Consider the following 16,125-nt stretch of genomic DNA (forward strand, 5'->3'; position numbering starts at 1 on the left):
CCTAGCTACTCAGAAGGCTGAGATCTGAGGATCATGATTCAAAGCCAGCCGGGGCAGGAAAGTCCTTGAGACTCTTATCTTCAATAAACCACTAGAAAACTGGAAGTGGCACTGTGGCTCAAGCGGTAGAGCACTAGCCTTGAGCTGAAGAGCGCAGGGACAGCGCCCAAGACCAGAGTTCAAGCCCCACCACCGACCAAAAAAAAGAAAAAGAAAAACATCACAGCCTAAGTAGCTGGGCCTGTGGCAGAGCCCATGGCTGTGGTGGGATGGTGGCCATCAGGGCAGGAAAGGCAGAAGGAAGCCAGGAGAAAGCAGTGGGCAGAGGAGGAGCATGGCAGGCTGCCTCCGCGGGGCCTCGTGAGAGCTGCAGGCTTTGAAATCCCAATATGCTCCAAAATCTGCACATTTTCCAACCCAACCGTCACCCGTGGGAATCCACACCGGACCTCAGGTGACAGGTGGCAGTCAGAATGAAGGGACATGGAGCACAGAATTGCCCCCAAACCACCCTGGGGCTGTGTGGACAAAAAGCACCAATGGGTTTCCTCGTTAGGCTTGGGTTCCCCGGCCAGACATCTCATTACGCATATGCAGATGCTCCCAGATGAGGAAAACCTGAAACTTCCGGCGCCACCCATGCGCAGTCTGTAGGTCAAGTCCACAGCGCTTGCCTTTAGCTGTGTTGGCAGCCTTAGCTCCTGTGAGTGACGCTGGACATTTCTCCATTTTCAGGTGTTCCAAATAGCCGTGGGCTGTGACGCTCATAAATACATCGGAGTTCGTGGGCAAGTATACTTCCACGTGACCTGCCCTCCTTTTAGATTTAAGATGCACAGTGTGGTTAGCGGCAGTCACTGGGGTACCATTAGCCTACTGACTGACAACGCCCAGCGTGAAATCCAAACTTGAACGGGCAGGGGTACACGGTTTCCATTCATTTGAACTTGTTCTCAAGTCAAATATTCCATGTGAATTCCCCTTGTAAGAGCCTGTCTCAGCCTCTGCTGATACTTCTCTGGGCTCTGCAGTGCCGTTTCCCAGAGACAACATAGAAAGAGAAGCCGTTACCTCTGCTTTGCACCGCAGTTAGAATTCCATTTCCCCAGGGCAGCCTACACGGCCAGGGAGGCTGGACTTCTGTACCAGCCCCTGGTGTGAGCAGCACATGGAGGCCGGCGCATGCCCAGTGCATGCCCAGCACACGCCCAGCGCATGCGGACGCAGCCAGCCTCGTGTTAGCATTCCTGACATGATTTTAATGGCAGAGCAGCGCTGCACGGTGTGGAATTTCACATTTGGGGATCCACCGGTTTGCAGATCTTGGCCCATTTTCATCTTTTGTACTGTGATGAGTACTTGGATCCAAGTTTTGTCTGAACACCTGTTTTAATTTGAGGTATGCTGGAATCACTGGGCCCGATGAAGTCCCGTGTTTAACTCCCTGAGAAACTACCACGCTCTCTGTCCCAGCGAGGCCACGCCGTGCCGCCCTGTGAGCCTCCAGGCCCTGCACCCCCCAAGGCTGCTGGCTTTCTAGTTGGGGGTTTTGCTTTGTTTTTCAATTGGAGAAAATTCTATGTGTTTTGTCACCTGTGGTGACGCGCTGTTTTGGCATCACTGTGGAGCGGCCACGTGTGGGCACCACCTCACGTCCAGGTCCTGGGGTGAGAACGTGAGCTGCTGCTGTGCATGGCAAGCAGCACACAGACGGCTGCAGCAGCCACTGCGCTCATTGACCGCGACACCCCGTCTCGAGGAATGGTTGGGCCTTTTGACCAACCTGTCCCAACCGCCTCTCATTTTCCATAATTTGTCAATAAACATTTACAAGGTAGAATTAGTGAACCGGTAGGTTTCAAATTCCATTGTCTTCAGATAACATTTAACGCAAAAAGAAAATGAAAGTGCTGGCAGCATGACTCAAGTGGTAGAGCGCCTGCCTAGCAGGTGCAGGGCCCTAAGCTCAAACCCCAGAAAAGAAGAGAGAGGGGGAGAAAGGAGGAGGACTAACAATACAAACCAACGCAGAGCGCGCTTCAGTGAGCAGGCCGTGGGCCGGCTGCGGTCAGAGCGCTGAGCGCAGCCTCGGCGGCGCTCGGGCCGTGGCCCAGGCGCTGACTTCCCGCCTCTCTGTGTTCCATTTTGCAGGTTCAATAAAACGGGGTGTCAACACCGTGATTTTTCTTACATGATTGACAAGTAAGAAATGCTTTCGAACACGAGAATTGCATTTGGTGTCCATGTACTACTAGTCATTTGTAAGCACTGAGTTCCTGTCGGCATCTGTGGGTCCGGCGTGACGCTTTAGTCAGTGACATCACACGTGTAGACGTGGGAATGAACCTCCTCTGAAGCACACTCCACCACGCCCCACCCTGGGTCTCCATGTGATTGGCATAGGCAGAGCACGTCTCAGGCTCCGAGCTATGCTATTCCTTCTGGGTTAAGGAAACACACAAGAGGATTTTCTTCCTACATCTTCTCTCCCTAAGCCTACATGACCGTAAGAGTCAAGCTCATCACAATTTGTAGAATTCCTTTGACTTCGTGAGAAAGGTTTCATGACAGTAAGACATCTCAGTTAGGAGGTAACTGAGCTATAAAGACACATCAATTGATACTGATTCTGAAGTGCTTTTTTTCTTTCATCTTTTACTATTCTGGGACAAATCACATGAAAACAACAATGAACATGGGCCTCATAATCGTGCATGTGACGAGCAGGAAGGAGAGCAAGGTTGTGGGCTTGAACACCTGCACACCTTGTCTGAGAATGGTGTGGCATGCACAGGTGGAGAACGGTGTCATGCACACCACACACACACACACACACACACACACACACACCGTGGAGGTGGTTGTGATTATGTTCATGGATGTGGAAATATGTGTGCAACATGCTCAGTTTTTAACCATGTTTAGCTACTTTTGTGAAACCTTCTTACCTAAGCAAAGTCATTATGTTTTTAAGTTTGAAAAGAGGAAAGGGAAATAATGAAAAATGTCTTTTTTTACAGGTCATATCTGCGACAGCGACCACCTGAAAACTTGGTAAGAAAACTAATTCTGTCCATGGGCCAAATACGTACCATAACGCAAGTGCTTTTCTTTTTCTAGAAGGTAAGGTATGACTGGGGAAAATATGGCTGCCCGTTGAAAATTGACTTCAGAGAGAAGTTTCAACCTTTGATTCAACTGTAAGTATAATTCTCATTTTAAAATATAAATTATTTAGAAGTTTTAAAGTATTACTCAGGCATTGAATGACATACTTTTGGGCACAAAATACATGTAACATTTAGCTTTGAGTGCTAGTGTTACAAAGTTAGGCAAAAGTAGTCCCTGTGTATTGAGGGAGATTACATAGTTCAGCAGCTGGGAGATGAAAGGGGCCTCAAGCGAGGCCTGGGGTTTGGGGGTTTTGTGTTTTCACTTATTTCCTTGTTTATATAATGCTTTATCCTGAGATATGTGTTATGTACATATATATGTTATGATATGTTATAAGTTATGTGTATGTTATATATGTGAGATAGATAGATGGGTAGATAGATAGATAAGAGCTACATTCTTCAGTCCTGCTCAGTTTATTATTTCCGATGCCAGGCACTGGGAATTCATAGGTGAATAACAGAATTTCTATATTCAGAAGCTCAAGAGTCTGATGCAACAGGTTTAGAGTGAGTAGGTGGCTAGCACTGAGGCTCAGAATGACAGAATCCAGCCAAGCCATGAAGAGAGATGGTTCCAGAAGCTGTTTCAGAAAACCTGCACTGAGTCACTGAGCCTTAAAGGATGATGAATATGTACTTAGCTGAGTCAGAGAGAAAAAAAGAGACATGCAGAAGGGATCCGTGGATATCACTGGGTAAGCCTTTCAAGCAAAAGTTTAAGGAAGGAGTTTAAGAGGAAAGGTCTGAGGTTCCAGCACAAGGGGAGTGGGGCGCGTCCGCAGCGAGCTGCGAAGCTGCCGCGCAGTCAGGCCGGGGACAGGGGGGGGGGGGGGCGGGGAGGGGGGGGGAGGGCATTCTGGCCACTCTTGCACTCTTCCTGTGGAGAGGGACGATGGAGTATCTGCTGAAGCCAATTGTACAGCTGTGGTATGGATGACGCTTAGCAGGGAGACTAGTCAGTAAAACTGGGTCCAGGAGGAGAAAAATGACTGAAAAAGTAACAAGTGCAAAGAAACGGAGTCCTCTCTGAGACGCGTAGATGACTGGAGCAGGCCCCACTCGATGGTGGTACATGGTATAAAGAGAAGGGAAAGACAGGCGAGCCGTGTGGGCCAGACGAGAACTACCAACCCCAGGCCATCTTCACGCCTGTCAGCACCCACGGGGCGCTGTCCCTCCACTTCTGCCCCAACCCCCCTTCCTCAGTGAGAGCGCTGCTTGCCAATCCCTTCCCGTCTGCCGCATGCCTCTACTGGAGCAGGCCTTTCTCTTAACCAATCAAACAACGGCAAAGCGCTCTCTGGATCTCCACCTGCAGCTCCTGGGCTGGCCGTGGCCAACGCGTCCCTGTTCTCCCCCGGCCTCGCTGGCTTCTGGATTGGCCGCACCGTCAGCTCTGCGGCCAGTCTGGTCGGTGATCTCATTTTGTAAGTCAGCGGTCAACTCTCATTTACAAAAACTGACACAATAGGCCACTCAGTCCTGCTTGAAATATGTTCTTCTCGGCTCTTCTTTTACACTGCATACCTAGTTCCTCACTGTCGTTCCTCATCGACTGCCGTGGAAGTTCTGCAGAGGAGGGGAGATCTGCGTCGCCCTCCTGGCTGTGTGCTCTGGTGCTCGGAAGCCCGCCTCGCCAGTGGAGCCAGGCTCAGGGTTACCGCTCTGCCTATCTGGAAGGATACGAAAACTGTCCATTGTGATACAAAATGGAGACCCAGCCATGGCTCCAGGGAGGGGGCCTGGTCGGAGGTCACACCCTGGGTCGGGCAGTCCGTTGGCACCGGGAGCTGTCGCCCCAGGAAGTGTGAAAGCGCAGCACCGAAGCTCAGGTGAACTGGCGGAGCTGGAGAGACGCGGGGAACCGCGGCAGTGGCACGAGGTTGAGAACGAAGGTCGCTGGGGTGTCTGGGAGGTCCGACTGTCACCCTCCTCCCTACCCAAGTCCCCGGTGACTGAGGATGACAAAGGAATCTGGATAAGACAGCTCAGAGCCACTCGCTACTAACAAAAATGCATTGGCAGATGTGGCTTCCATGTGAAGAAACAAAACTCTGCCACACCACAGAGACCACAGGGAAGGTGGAGGAGGAATGCCAGCAGCCACGGGGTCGGCCATGCGACCTCCTCCTCCTGGAGGCCAAGTAAAGCGTAGAACATAAGGTACTCAGAAGGACATGGAACCCTAAAAGCAAGCCATTCCCAAGATGAAGACACTGAAGCAGGGCCGCACGCCCAGCTTCTGTCCTCCAGAGACTGCGGCGTTCTGCTCACCGATCTCCCTCCACATGAAAGGGAACACCGGAAGCACTTAATAATATTCTAATGAGATTCCCCCAAGCGGAGGTACCTCCCTTAATAATATTCAAATGAGAAGCATTTGATCCCTCCTAAGACCATACAGCCCTCAAGATCGAGTAGAGGAAAGCATCCAGAATAAATTCCAGGAAGAACGTAAGCAAAAATGTAAGAACAATTTAGAGAAGGCAGAATTTCAGAAACCAAGGCAGTGAGAATTTTCAAAGGCAAACTTTTCTTTCCTGGAAAAAGACAATGAAGATTTAAAAGAAAGATTCACAGGCATAGTGAACTGATCCTAGCGCGTACCCACCGCATTTGACACTGCCTGCCACTTGTGATCTCTCTGAGAGTAACTTCTCTGCCGGGCTGAGGGCACAGGCATACTGCGGACAGCTGCGCGTGAGCTCGAAGAAAATGGAGGCAAATGCTATCTACGATTTCTCAACGCTCTGGAAAAGAGAGGAAGGAGAGGAATTTACCTAAAGAAAAACGTAAGAGGCTGGGAATTTGACCTAGTGGTAGAGTGCTTGCCTAGCGTGCATGAAGCCCTGGATTCCATTCCTCAGTACAGTGCTGTGGCTCAAGGGGTAGAGTGCTAGCCTTGAGCAAAAGAAGCTCAGGGACAGTCATATGACCTAAGTTAAAGCCCAGGTACTGGCAAAAGAGAAAGGAAGGAAAGGAGGAAGGGAAGGAAGGAAGGAAGGAAGGAAGGAAGGAAAGAAAGAAGGAAGGGAAAAACATAAGCAAAGTGCTGGTAGCTCATACCTATCCTTGCTGCTCAGGAGGCTAAGATCTGAGGATGGAAGTTCAAAGCCAGTTCAGACAGGAAAATTCCATGAGACTCTTAAGTCTAATTAAGCTGAAAAAAAGGCCAGAATAGAGCTCACTTTTTAAAGAGAAAAGATAGATAAGCATATTTACAGTTGGAGGATAAAGGTTAAAAACAAGTCATTGTAACTATAGTGATATGGCAGACTGAGCTAATGAGTCATCTCCACCCATAATAGATGTGCATGGTTATGGATAAATCAGAGCAAAGATGCATTGCTTATTCAAGCAAAGCTTGCAAGAGGAAGGAACAGCAGTCAGGGGCCAGAAGTAAATCAAGAACTCAGACACTCAGTAACCAGCAAGGCCTGTCTTCATCCAGGATATTGGATTTCAGGATTGGAAGCTGGGCTTTACAGCCTCTGTGGGGTCCAAAGGCTCTTTTATCAACCTGGGTTTATGAAGAGTTTTTTGTGAACTAGAAGGAAACTAGAAAACTCTGGAACTAAGCTTGGTAGTGCATGTCTGTAATCCCAGCACCTAGGAAGCTGAAGCAGGAGAATCATGACTTTAGGCCAGCCTGGGCAGCATACTGAGGTTCTATCTTAAAAAGAGAAGGGAAGGGGAGGGGTGGTATAAAAGGGGAAGGAATGAAGGGAGGAAAGAAGGAAGGAGGGAAAGAAAGGAAGGGAGGGAGGGAGGGAGGGAAGGAGGACTCTGCAGTTTTGAAAACCAGTCTGGCTATGGCTGATTAGGCTTGGAATGTGGCAGCAGCGGCCCACTGTGTAAGTCTCTGGATTCTAACAAAGTCGCTGCCTTCGCAGGGAATGACTGGAGCAAGGTCAGGCAGAATTGTACAGAATTGTACAACTAAAAGTCTCACAAGCTGGGTACTGGTGGCTCATACCTGTAATCCTGGCTACTCAGGAGGCTGAGATCTGGGGAATCCAAGTTTGAGGCCATCCTGAACAGAAAAGTGTGCTAGATCCCATGTCAAAAATAAGCAGCAGCTGGGCTGGGAAGGCGGCTCAGTGGTAGAGCACTTGCCTTGCATGCCTGAGGCCCTGGGTTCGGTTTCTCAGCACCACATAAGCAAAAAGAAAAAAGCTGCAAGTGGTGCTGTGGCTCAAGTGGTAGAGTGCTAACCTTGAGCTGAAGAGCTGAGGGACAGTGCCCAGACCCAGAATTCAAGCCTCACGACCGGACTCCCCCCTCCTCCCCCAAAAAAAAAGCAGCCGCCAGGCGCCAGTGGCTTACGCCTATAATCCTAGCTACATAGTAGCCGGTTGGTGACATTTCTGAATCTCTCAGGTTTCATTAGTATTCTCATCTATACTGAGATATTAGTGAAAATGAACACTTCTTGTCAAGGCATATATATTTATCACATATTCTTAATGAAATGAATAAAAACATTATCAAAGGTAATTATAACCAGAAGTCACAGGTCATGCAATGCAGAGCTATGGCCACAAGATGGCACTGTGGCTCTTTGCGCATGTGAAAGTCAAAAGCTGGCAGTTCAGATGGGTCAATAAAGATTTTTTGTAGTTTTAGTTTTAGTTTTTGGTTGTTTTTCTGTTTTTGAAAAACATAGCACTTTGCAACTAGTTCTTAATAATCCAGGAGCTTCATGACTTCTGGAAGATAGGGTAAACACTCCACTCCTTTAACAAAGCTGCTACAGTTAGAGCTTTGCAAATCCTTACTTAACTAGACAATGGCGTGTGTACCTCATTCATTTTCCTGTGATGAGGGGGGGGTAAGTGCTCAGGCTGGAATTTTAGGGTGCTCCTCAGCCGTCTCTCCCACCACCAGGCCAAGCACCAGAAAGCCAGATAGAGCACAATGTACAGCTGAGAGCCGGGGAATGAGGCACGGTCTGGGACTTACATTTTATGATGCATCAAGTGAGATATTCACATCCCAGGGGAGGGCCGGCCTGAGACCCGGGTGCCCCGAGGGTTGCGGAGACGGCTTCACTCGGAAAGATGAGCAGTAACCTGGAGAGGGAAGCCAGCCCTGCTTTGGCTCTTGTGGGCCCTCCAATGCAAAGCTGTGTGTTCCGCACAACTGCGCTTGAGCGTGAGTCTCCAGGCTATCTGTATTCTTATGTGGCAGGAAAAGCAGTGTTGGCGGGAAGCAGCCTCTGACCCCCAGGCTGGGGGGGGTGGCTGCAGGGGGAGGGAGGGGGAGTGCTCCCAGCACTCGGCCCAGCGCCCTGACCCCCACCCCCCACCCCCACCCCCACGGCCCAGGCCTACTAGCGCATAGGCATCCTCATCCATTCTCTAAGCTCACCCCCCTCTCAGCTCAGCTCATGCCTGTGCTGCTGACCCTCCGAGACCCAGCACACCTTCCAGTATTTCCTCCGGGGAACTCTGCAGAAGCTTGGCTCTCACTGTGGTGGTGTGGTTTCATGCTACTTGAGAGCAGGCAGCCGATGAGTGATGAGTAGCCTCGCCTAGCCCTTCCTCCTCCACCACACAGGCGCCTCCGCCATCACACAGCCCCTCTCCATCACACAGACCCCTCCTCCATCACACAGACCCCGCCTCCATCACACAGCCCCTCCTCCATCACACAGACCCCGCCTCCATCACACAGACCCCTCCTCCATCACACAGACCCTCCTCCATCACACAGCCCCTCCTCCATCACACAGACCCTCCTCCATCACACAGACCCCTCCTCCATCACACAGACCCCTCCTCCATCACACAGACCCCTCCTCCATCACACAGCCCCTCCTCCATCACACAGACCCCTCCTCCATCACACAGACCCCTCCTCCATCACACAGACCCCTCCTCCATCACACAGCCCCTCCTCCATCACACAGACCCCTCCTCCATCACACAGCCCCTCCTCCTCCATCACACAGACCCCTCCTCCATCACACAAACCCCTCCTCCATCACACAGACCCCTCCTCCATCACACAGACCCCTCCTCCATCACACAGCCCCTCCTCCATCACACAGACCCCTCCTCCTCCATCACACAGACCCTCCTCCATCACACAGCCCCTCCTCCTCCATCACACAGACCCTCCTCCATCACACAGACCCCTCCTCCTCCATCACACAGACCCCTCCTCCATCACACAAACCCCTCCTCCATCACACAGCCCCTCCTCCATCACACAGACCCTCCTCCATCACACAGACCCCTCCTCCATCACACAGACCCTCCTCCATCACACAGCCCCTCCTCCATCACACAGACCCCTCCTCCATCACACAGACCCCTCCTCCTCCATCACACAGCCCCTCCTCCTCCATCACACAGACCCTCCTCCATCACACAGACCCCTCCTCCTCCATCACACAGACCCCTCCTCCATCACACAGACCCTCCTCCATCACACAGCCCCTCCTCCATCACACAGCCCCTCCTCCTCCATCACACAGACCCCTCCTCCATCACACAGACCCTCCTCCTCCATCACACAGACCCCTCCTCCATCACACAGCCCCCTCCTCCATCACACAGACCCCTCCTCCATCACACAGACCCCTCCTCCATCACACAGACCCTCCTCCATCACACAGACCCTCCTCCTCCATCACACAGACCCCTCCTCCATCACACAGCCCCTCCTCCATCACACAGACCCCGCCTCCATCACACAGCCCCTCCTCCTCCATCACACAGACCCTCCTCCATCACACAGCCCCTCCTCCATCACACAGACCCTCCTCCATCACACAGCCCCTCCTCCATCACACAGACCCCTCCTCCATCACACAGCCCCTCCTCCATCACACAGACCCTCCTCCTCCATCACACAGACCCTCCTCCATCACACAGACCCTCCTCCTCCATCACACAGACCCCTCCTCCATCACACAGCCCCTCCTCCATCACACAGACCCCGCCTCCATCACACAGCCCCTCCTCCTCCATCACACAGACCCTCCTCCATCACACAGCCCCTCCTCCATCACACAGACCCTCCTCCATCACACAGCCCCTCCTCCATCACACAGACCCCTCCTCCATCACACAGACCCCTCCTCCATCACACAGACCCCTCCTCCTCCATCACACAGCCCCTCCTCCTCCATCACACAGACCCCTCCTCCATCACACAGCCCCTCCTCCTCCATCACACAGACCCTCCTCCATCACACAGCCCCTCCTCCATCACACAGCCCCTCCTCCATCACACAGCCCCTCCTCCATCACACAGACCCTCCTCCATCACACAGCCCCTCCTCCATCACACAGCCCCTCCTCCATCACACAGCCCCTCCTCCATCACACAGACCCCTCCTCCATCACACAGACCCTCCTCCATCACACAGACCCCTCCTCCATCACACAGCCCCTCCTCCTCCATCACACAGCCCCTCCTCCATCACACAGACCCCTCCTCCTCCATCACACAGACCCCTCCTCCATCACACAGACCCCTCCTCCATCACACAGACCCCTCCTCCATCACACAGACCCCTCCTCCATCACACAGACCCCTCCTCCATCACACAGACCCCTCCTCCATCACACAGACCCCTCCTCCATCACACAGACCCCTCCTCCATCACACAGACCCCTCCTCCTCCATCACACAGCCCCTCCTCCATCACACAGCCCCTCCTCCATCACACAGACCCCTCCTCCATCACACAGACCCCTCCTCCATCACACAGCCCCTCCTCCATCACACAGCCCCTCCTCCATCACACAGCCCCTCCTCCATCACACAGACCCCTCCTCCATCACACAGACCCCTCCTCCATCACACAGCCCCTCCTCCATCACACAGACCCCTCCTCCTCCATCACACAGACCCCTCCTCCATCACACAGACCCCTCCTCCATCACACAGACCCCTCCTCCATCACACAGACCCCTCCTCCATCACACAGACCCCTCCTCCTCCATCACACAGACCCCTCCTCCATCACACAGACCCCTCCTCCATCACACAGCCCCTCCTCCATCACACAGACTCCTCCTCCATCACACAGACCCCTCCTCCTCCATCACACAGACCCCTCCTCCATCACACAGACCCCACCTCCTCCATCACACAGACCCCTCCTCCATCACACAGCCCCTCCTCCATCACACAGCCCCTCCTCCATCACACAGGCCCTCCTCCATCACACAGCCCCTCCTCCATCACACAAACCCCTCCTCCATCACACAGACCCCTCCTCCATCACACAGACCCCTCCTCCATCACACAGACCCCTCCTCCATCACACAGACCCTCCTCCTCCATCACACAGCCCCTCCTCCTCCATCACACAGCCCCTCCTCCATCACACAGACCCCTCCTCCATCACACAGACCCCTCCTCCATCACACAGACCCTCCTCCATCACACAGACCCCTCCTCCATCACACAGACTCCTCCTCCATCACACAGACCCCTCCTCCTCCATCACACAGACCCCTCCTCCATCACACAGACCCCGCCTCCATCACACAGACCCCTCCTCCATCACACAGACCCTCCTCCATCACACAGACCCCTCCTCCATCACACAGACCCCTCCTCCATCACACAGCCCCCTCCTCCATCACACAGACCCCTCCTCCATCACACAGACCCTCCTCCATCACACAGACCCCTCCTCCTCCATCACACAGCCCCTCCTCCATCACACAGACCCCTCCTCCATCACACAGACCCCTCCTCCATCACACAGCCCCTCCTCCATCACACAGACTCCTCCTCCATCACACAGACCCCTCCTCCTCCATCACACAGACCCCTCCTCCATCACACAGACCCCTCCTCCTCCATCACACAGACCCCTCCTCCATCACACTGACCCCTCCTCCATCACACAGACCCCTCCTCCATCACACAGACCCCTCCTCCATCACACAGACCCCTCCTCCTCCATCACACAGACCCCTCCTCCATCACACAGACCCTCCTCCTCCATCACACAGCTCCTCCTCCATCACACAGACCCCTCCTCCATCACACAGACCCCTCCTCCATCACACAGACCCCTCCTCCATCACACAGACCCCTCCTCCATCACACAGACCCCTCCTCCATCACACAGACCCCTCCTCCATCACACAGACCCCTCCTCCATCACACAGACCCCTCCTCCTCCATCACACAGACCCCTCCTCCATCACACAGACCCTCCTCCTCCATCACACAGCTCCTCCTCCATCACACAGACCCCTCCTCCATCACACAGACCCCTCCTCCATCACACAGCCCCTCCTCCATCACACAGACTCCTCCTCCATCACACAGACCCCTCCTCCTCCATCACACAGACCCCTCCTCCATCACACAGACCCCTCCTCCTCCATCACACAGACCCCTCCTCCATCACACTGACCCCTCCTCCATCACACAGACCCCTCCTCCATCACACAGACCCCTCCTCCATCACACAGACCCCTCCTCCATCACACAGACCCCTCCTCCATCACACAGACCCCTCCTCCTCCATCACACAGACCCCTCCTCCATCACACAGACCCCTCCTCCATCACACAGACCCCTCCTCCATCACACAGACCCTCCTCCATCACACAGACCCCTCCTCCATCACACAGACCCCTCCTCCATCACACAGACCCCTCCTCCATCACACAGACCCCTCCTACATCACACAGCCCCTCCTCCATCACACAGACCCCTCCTCCTCCATCACACAGCCCCTCCTCCATCACACAGACCCCTCCTCCATCACACAGACCCCTCCTCCATCACACAGACCCCTCCTCCATCACACAGACCCCTCCTCCATCACACAGACCCCTCCTCCTCCATCACACAGCCCCTCCTCCATCACACAGACCCCTCCTCGTCCATCACACAGCCCCTCCTCCATCACACAGACCCCTCCTCCATCACACAGCCCCTCCTCCTCCATCACACAGACCCTCCTCCATCACACAGACCCCTCCTCCATCACACAGACCCTCCTCCATCACACAGACCCCTCCTCCATCACACAGCCCCTCCTCCTCCATCACACAGACCCCTCCTCCATCACACAGCCCCTCCTCCTCCATCACACAGACCCCTCCTCCATCACACAGACCCCTCCTCCATCACACAGACCCTCCCCATCACACAGACCCCTCCTCCATCACACAGACTCTTCCTCCATCACACAGACCCCTCCTCCATCACACAGCCCCTCCTCCATCACACAGACCCCTCCTCCATCACACAGCCCCTCCTCCATCACACAGCCCCTCCTCCATCACACAGACCCCTCCTCCATCACACAGCCCCTCCTCCATCACACAGCCCCTCCTCCATCACACAAACCCCTCCTCCTCCATCACACAGACCCCTCCTCCTCCATCACACAGACCCTCCTCCATCACACAGCCCCTCCTCCATCACACAGCCCCTCCTCCATCACACAAACCCCTCCTCCTCCATCACACAGACCCCTCCTCCTCCATCACACAGACCCTCCTCCATCACACAGACCCCTCCTCCATCACACAGCCCCTCCTCCATCACACAGACCCCTCCTCCTCCATCACACAGACCCTCCTCCATCACACAGACCCCTCCTCCTCCATCACACAGACCCCTCCTCCATCACACAGACCCCTCCTCCTCCATCACACAGACCCCTCCTCCATCACACAGACCCCTCCTCCTCCATCACACAGACCCCTCCTCCATCACACAGACCCCTCCTCCTCCATCACACAGACCCCGCCTCCATCACACAGACCCCTCCTCCATCACACAGCCCCTCCTCCTCCATCACACAGACCCCTCCTCCATCACACAGCCCCTCCTCCTCCATCACACAGACCCTCCTCCTCCATCACACAGCCCCTCCTCCATCACACAGACCCCTCCTCCATCACACAGACCCCTCCTCCATCACACAGACCCTCCTCCATCACACAGCCCCTCCTCCATCACACAGCCCCTCCTCCATCACACAGACCCCTCCTCCATCACACAGACTCCTCCTCCATCACACAGCCCCTCCTCCATCACACAGACCCCTCCTCCTCCATCACACAGACCCCTCCTCCATCACACAGCCCCTCCTCCTCCATCACACAGCCCCTCCTCCATCACACAGCCCCTCCTCCTCCATCACACAGACCCTCCTCCATCACACAGCCCCTCCTCCATCACACAGACCCTCCTCCATCACACAGACCCCTCCTCCATCACACAGACTCCTCCTCCATCACACAGCCCCTCCTCCATCACACAGACCCCTCCTCCTCCATCACACAGACCCTCCTCCATCACACAGACCCCTCCTCCTCCATCACACAGACCCCTCCTCCATCACACAGACCCCTCCTCCTCCATCACACAGACCCCTCCTCCATCACACAGACCCCTCCTCCTCCATCACACAGACCCCTCCTCCATCACACAGACCCCTCCTCCTCCATCACACAGACCCCGCCTCCATCACACAGACCCCTCCTCCATCACACAGCCCCTCCTCCTCCATCACACAGACCCCTCCTCCATCACACAGCCCCTCCTCCTCCATCACACAGCTCCTCCTCCATCACACAGCCCCTCCTCCATCACACAGCCCCTCCTCCATCACACAGACCCCTCCTCCTCCATCACACAGACCCTCCTCCTCCATCACACAGACCCTCCTCCTCCATCACACAGACCCCTCCTCCATCACACAGACCCCTCCTCCATCACACAGACCCCTCCTCCTCCATCACACAGACCCCTCCTCCTCCATCACACAGACTCCTCCTCCATCACACAGACCCCTCCTCCATCACACAGCCCCTCCTCCATCACACAGCCCCTCCTCCATCACACAGACCCCTCCTCCATCACACAGACTCCTCCTCCATCACACAGCCCCTCCTCCTCCATCACACAGCCCCTCCTCCATCACACAGCCCCTCCTCCTCCATCACACAGACCCTCCTCCATCACACAGACCCTCCTCCTCCATCACACAGACCCTCCTCCATCACACAGCCCCTCCTCCATCACACAGACCCTCCTCCATCACACAGACCCCTCCTCCATCACACAGACCCTCCTCCATCACACAGCCCCTCCTCCATCACACAGCCCCTCCTCCATCACACAGACCCCTCCTCCATCACACAGACCCCTCCTCCATCACACAGACTCCTCCTCCATCACACAGCCCCTCCTCCATCACACAGACCCCTCCTCCTCCATCACACAGACCCCTCCTCCATCACACAGACCCTCCTCCTCCATCACACAGACCCCTCCTCCATCACACAGACCCCTCCTCCTCCATCACACAGACCCCTCCTCCATCACACAGACCCCTCCTCCTCCATCACACAGACCCCTCCTCCATCACAGAGACCCCTCCTCCTCCATCACACAGACCCCGCCTCCATCACACAGACCCCTCCTCCATCACACAGCCCCTCCTCCTCCATCACACAGACCCCTCCTCCATCACACAGCCCCTCCTCCTCCATCACACAGACCCCTCCTCCTCCATCACACAGACCCCTCCTCCATCACACAGACCCCTCCTCCTCCATCACACAGACCCCTCCTCCATCACACAGACCCCTCCTCCATCACACAGACCCCTCCTCCATCACACAGACCCCTCCTCCTCCATCACACAGACCCCTCCTCCATCATACAGACCCCTCCTCCTCCATCACACAGACCCCTCCTCCATCACACAGACCCCTCCTCCATCACACAGACCCCTCCTCCATCACAGAGCCCCTCCTCCATCACACAGACCCCTCCTCCATCACACAGACCCCTCCTCCATCACACAGACCCCTCCTCCATCACACAGACCCCTCCTCCATCACACAGCCCCTCCTCCATCACACAGACCCCTCCTCCATCACACAGACCCCTCCTCCATCTCACAGACCCTTCCTCCATCACACAGACCCCTCCTCCTCCATCACAC

At 54.8% G+C, this 16,125-nt stretch overlaps 1 protein-coding gene across 1 annotated transcript in view; it reads left to right on the top strand.

Moving 5' to 3' along the window:
- The window catches only part of Catspere (catsper channel auxiliary subunit epsilon), a 133,897-nt gene that overhangs the window by 32,872 nt on the left and 84,900 nt on the right, over window positions 1–16,125 (top strand). Inside the window, exons 14-17 of the mRNA XM_042701289.1 lie at window positions 736–788; window positions 2,152–2,202; window positions 3,021–3,054; window positions 3,121–3,200. Of these exons, the coding sequence (XP_042557223.1) occupies window positions 736–788; window positions 2,152–2,202; window positions 3,021–3,054; window positions 3,121–3,200 (218 nt within the window). The remainder of the gene's footprint in view (window positions 1–735; window positions 789–2,151; window positions 2,203–3,020; window positions 3,055–3,120; window positions 3,201–16,125) is intronic.

Source organism: Dipodomys spectabilis, unplaced genomic scaffold (assembly GCF_019054845.1).
Source record: "Dipodomys spectabilis isolate Male_0828 unplaced genomic scaffold, ASM1905484v1 ptg000288l, whole genome shotgun sequence".
Taxonomy (NCBI): Eukaryota; Metazoa; Chordata; class Mammalia; order Rodentia; family Heteromyidae; genus Dipodomys; species Dipodomys spectabilis.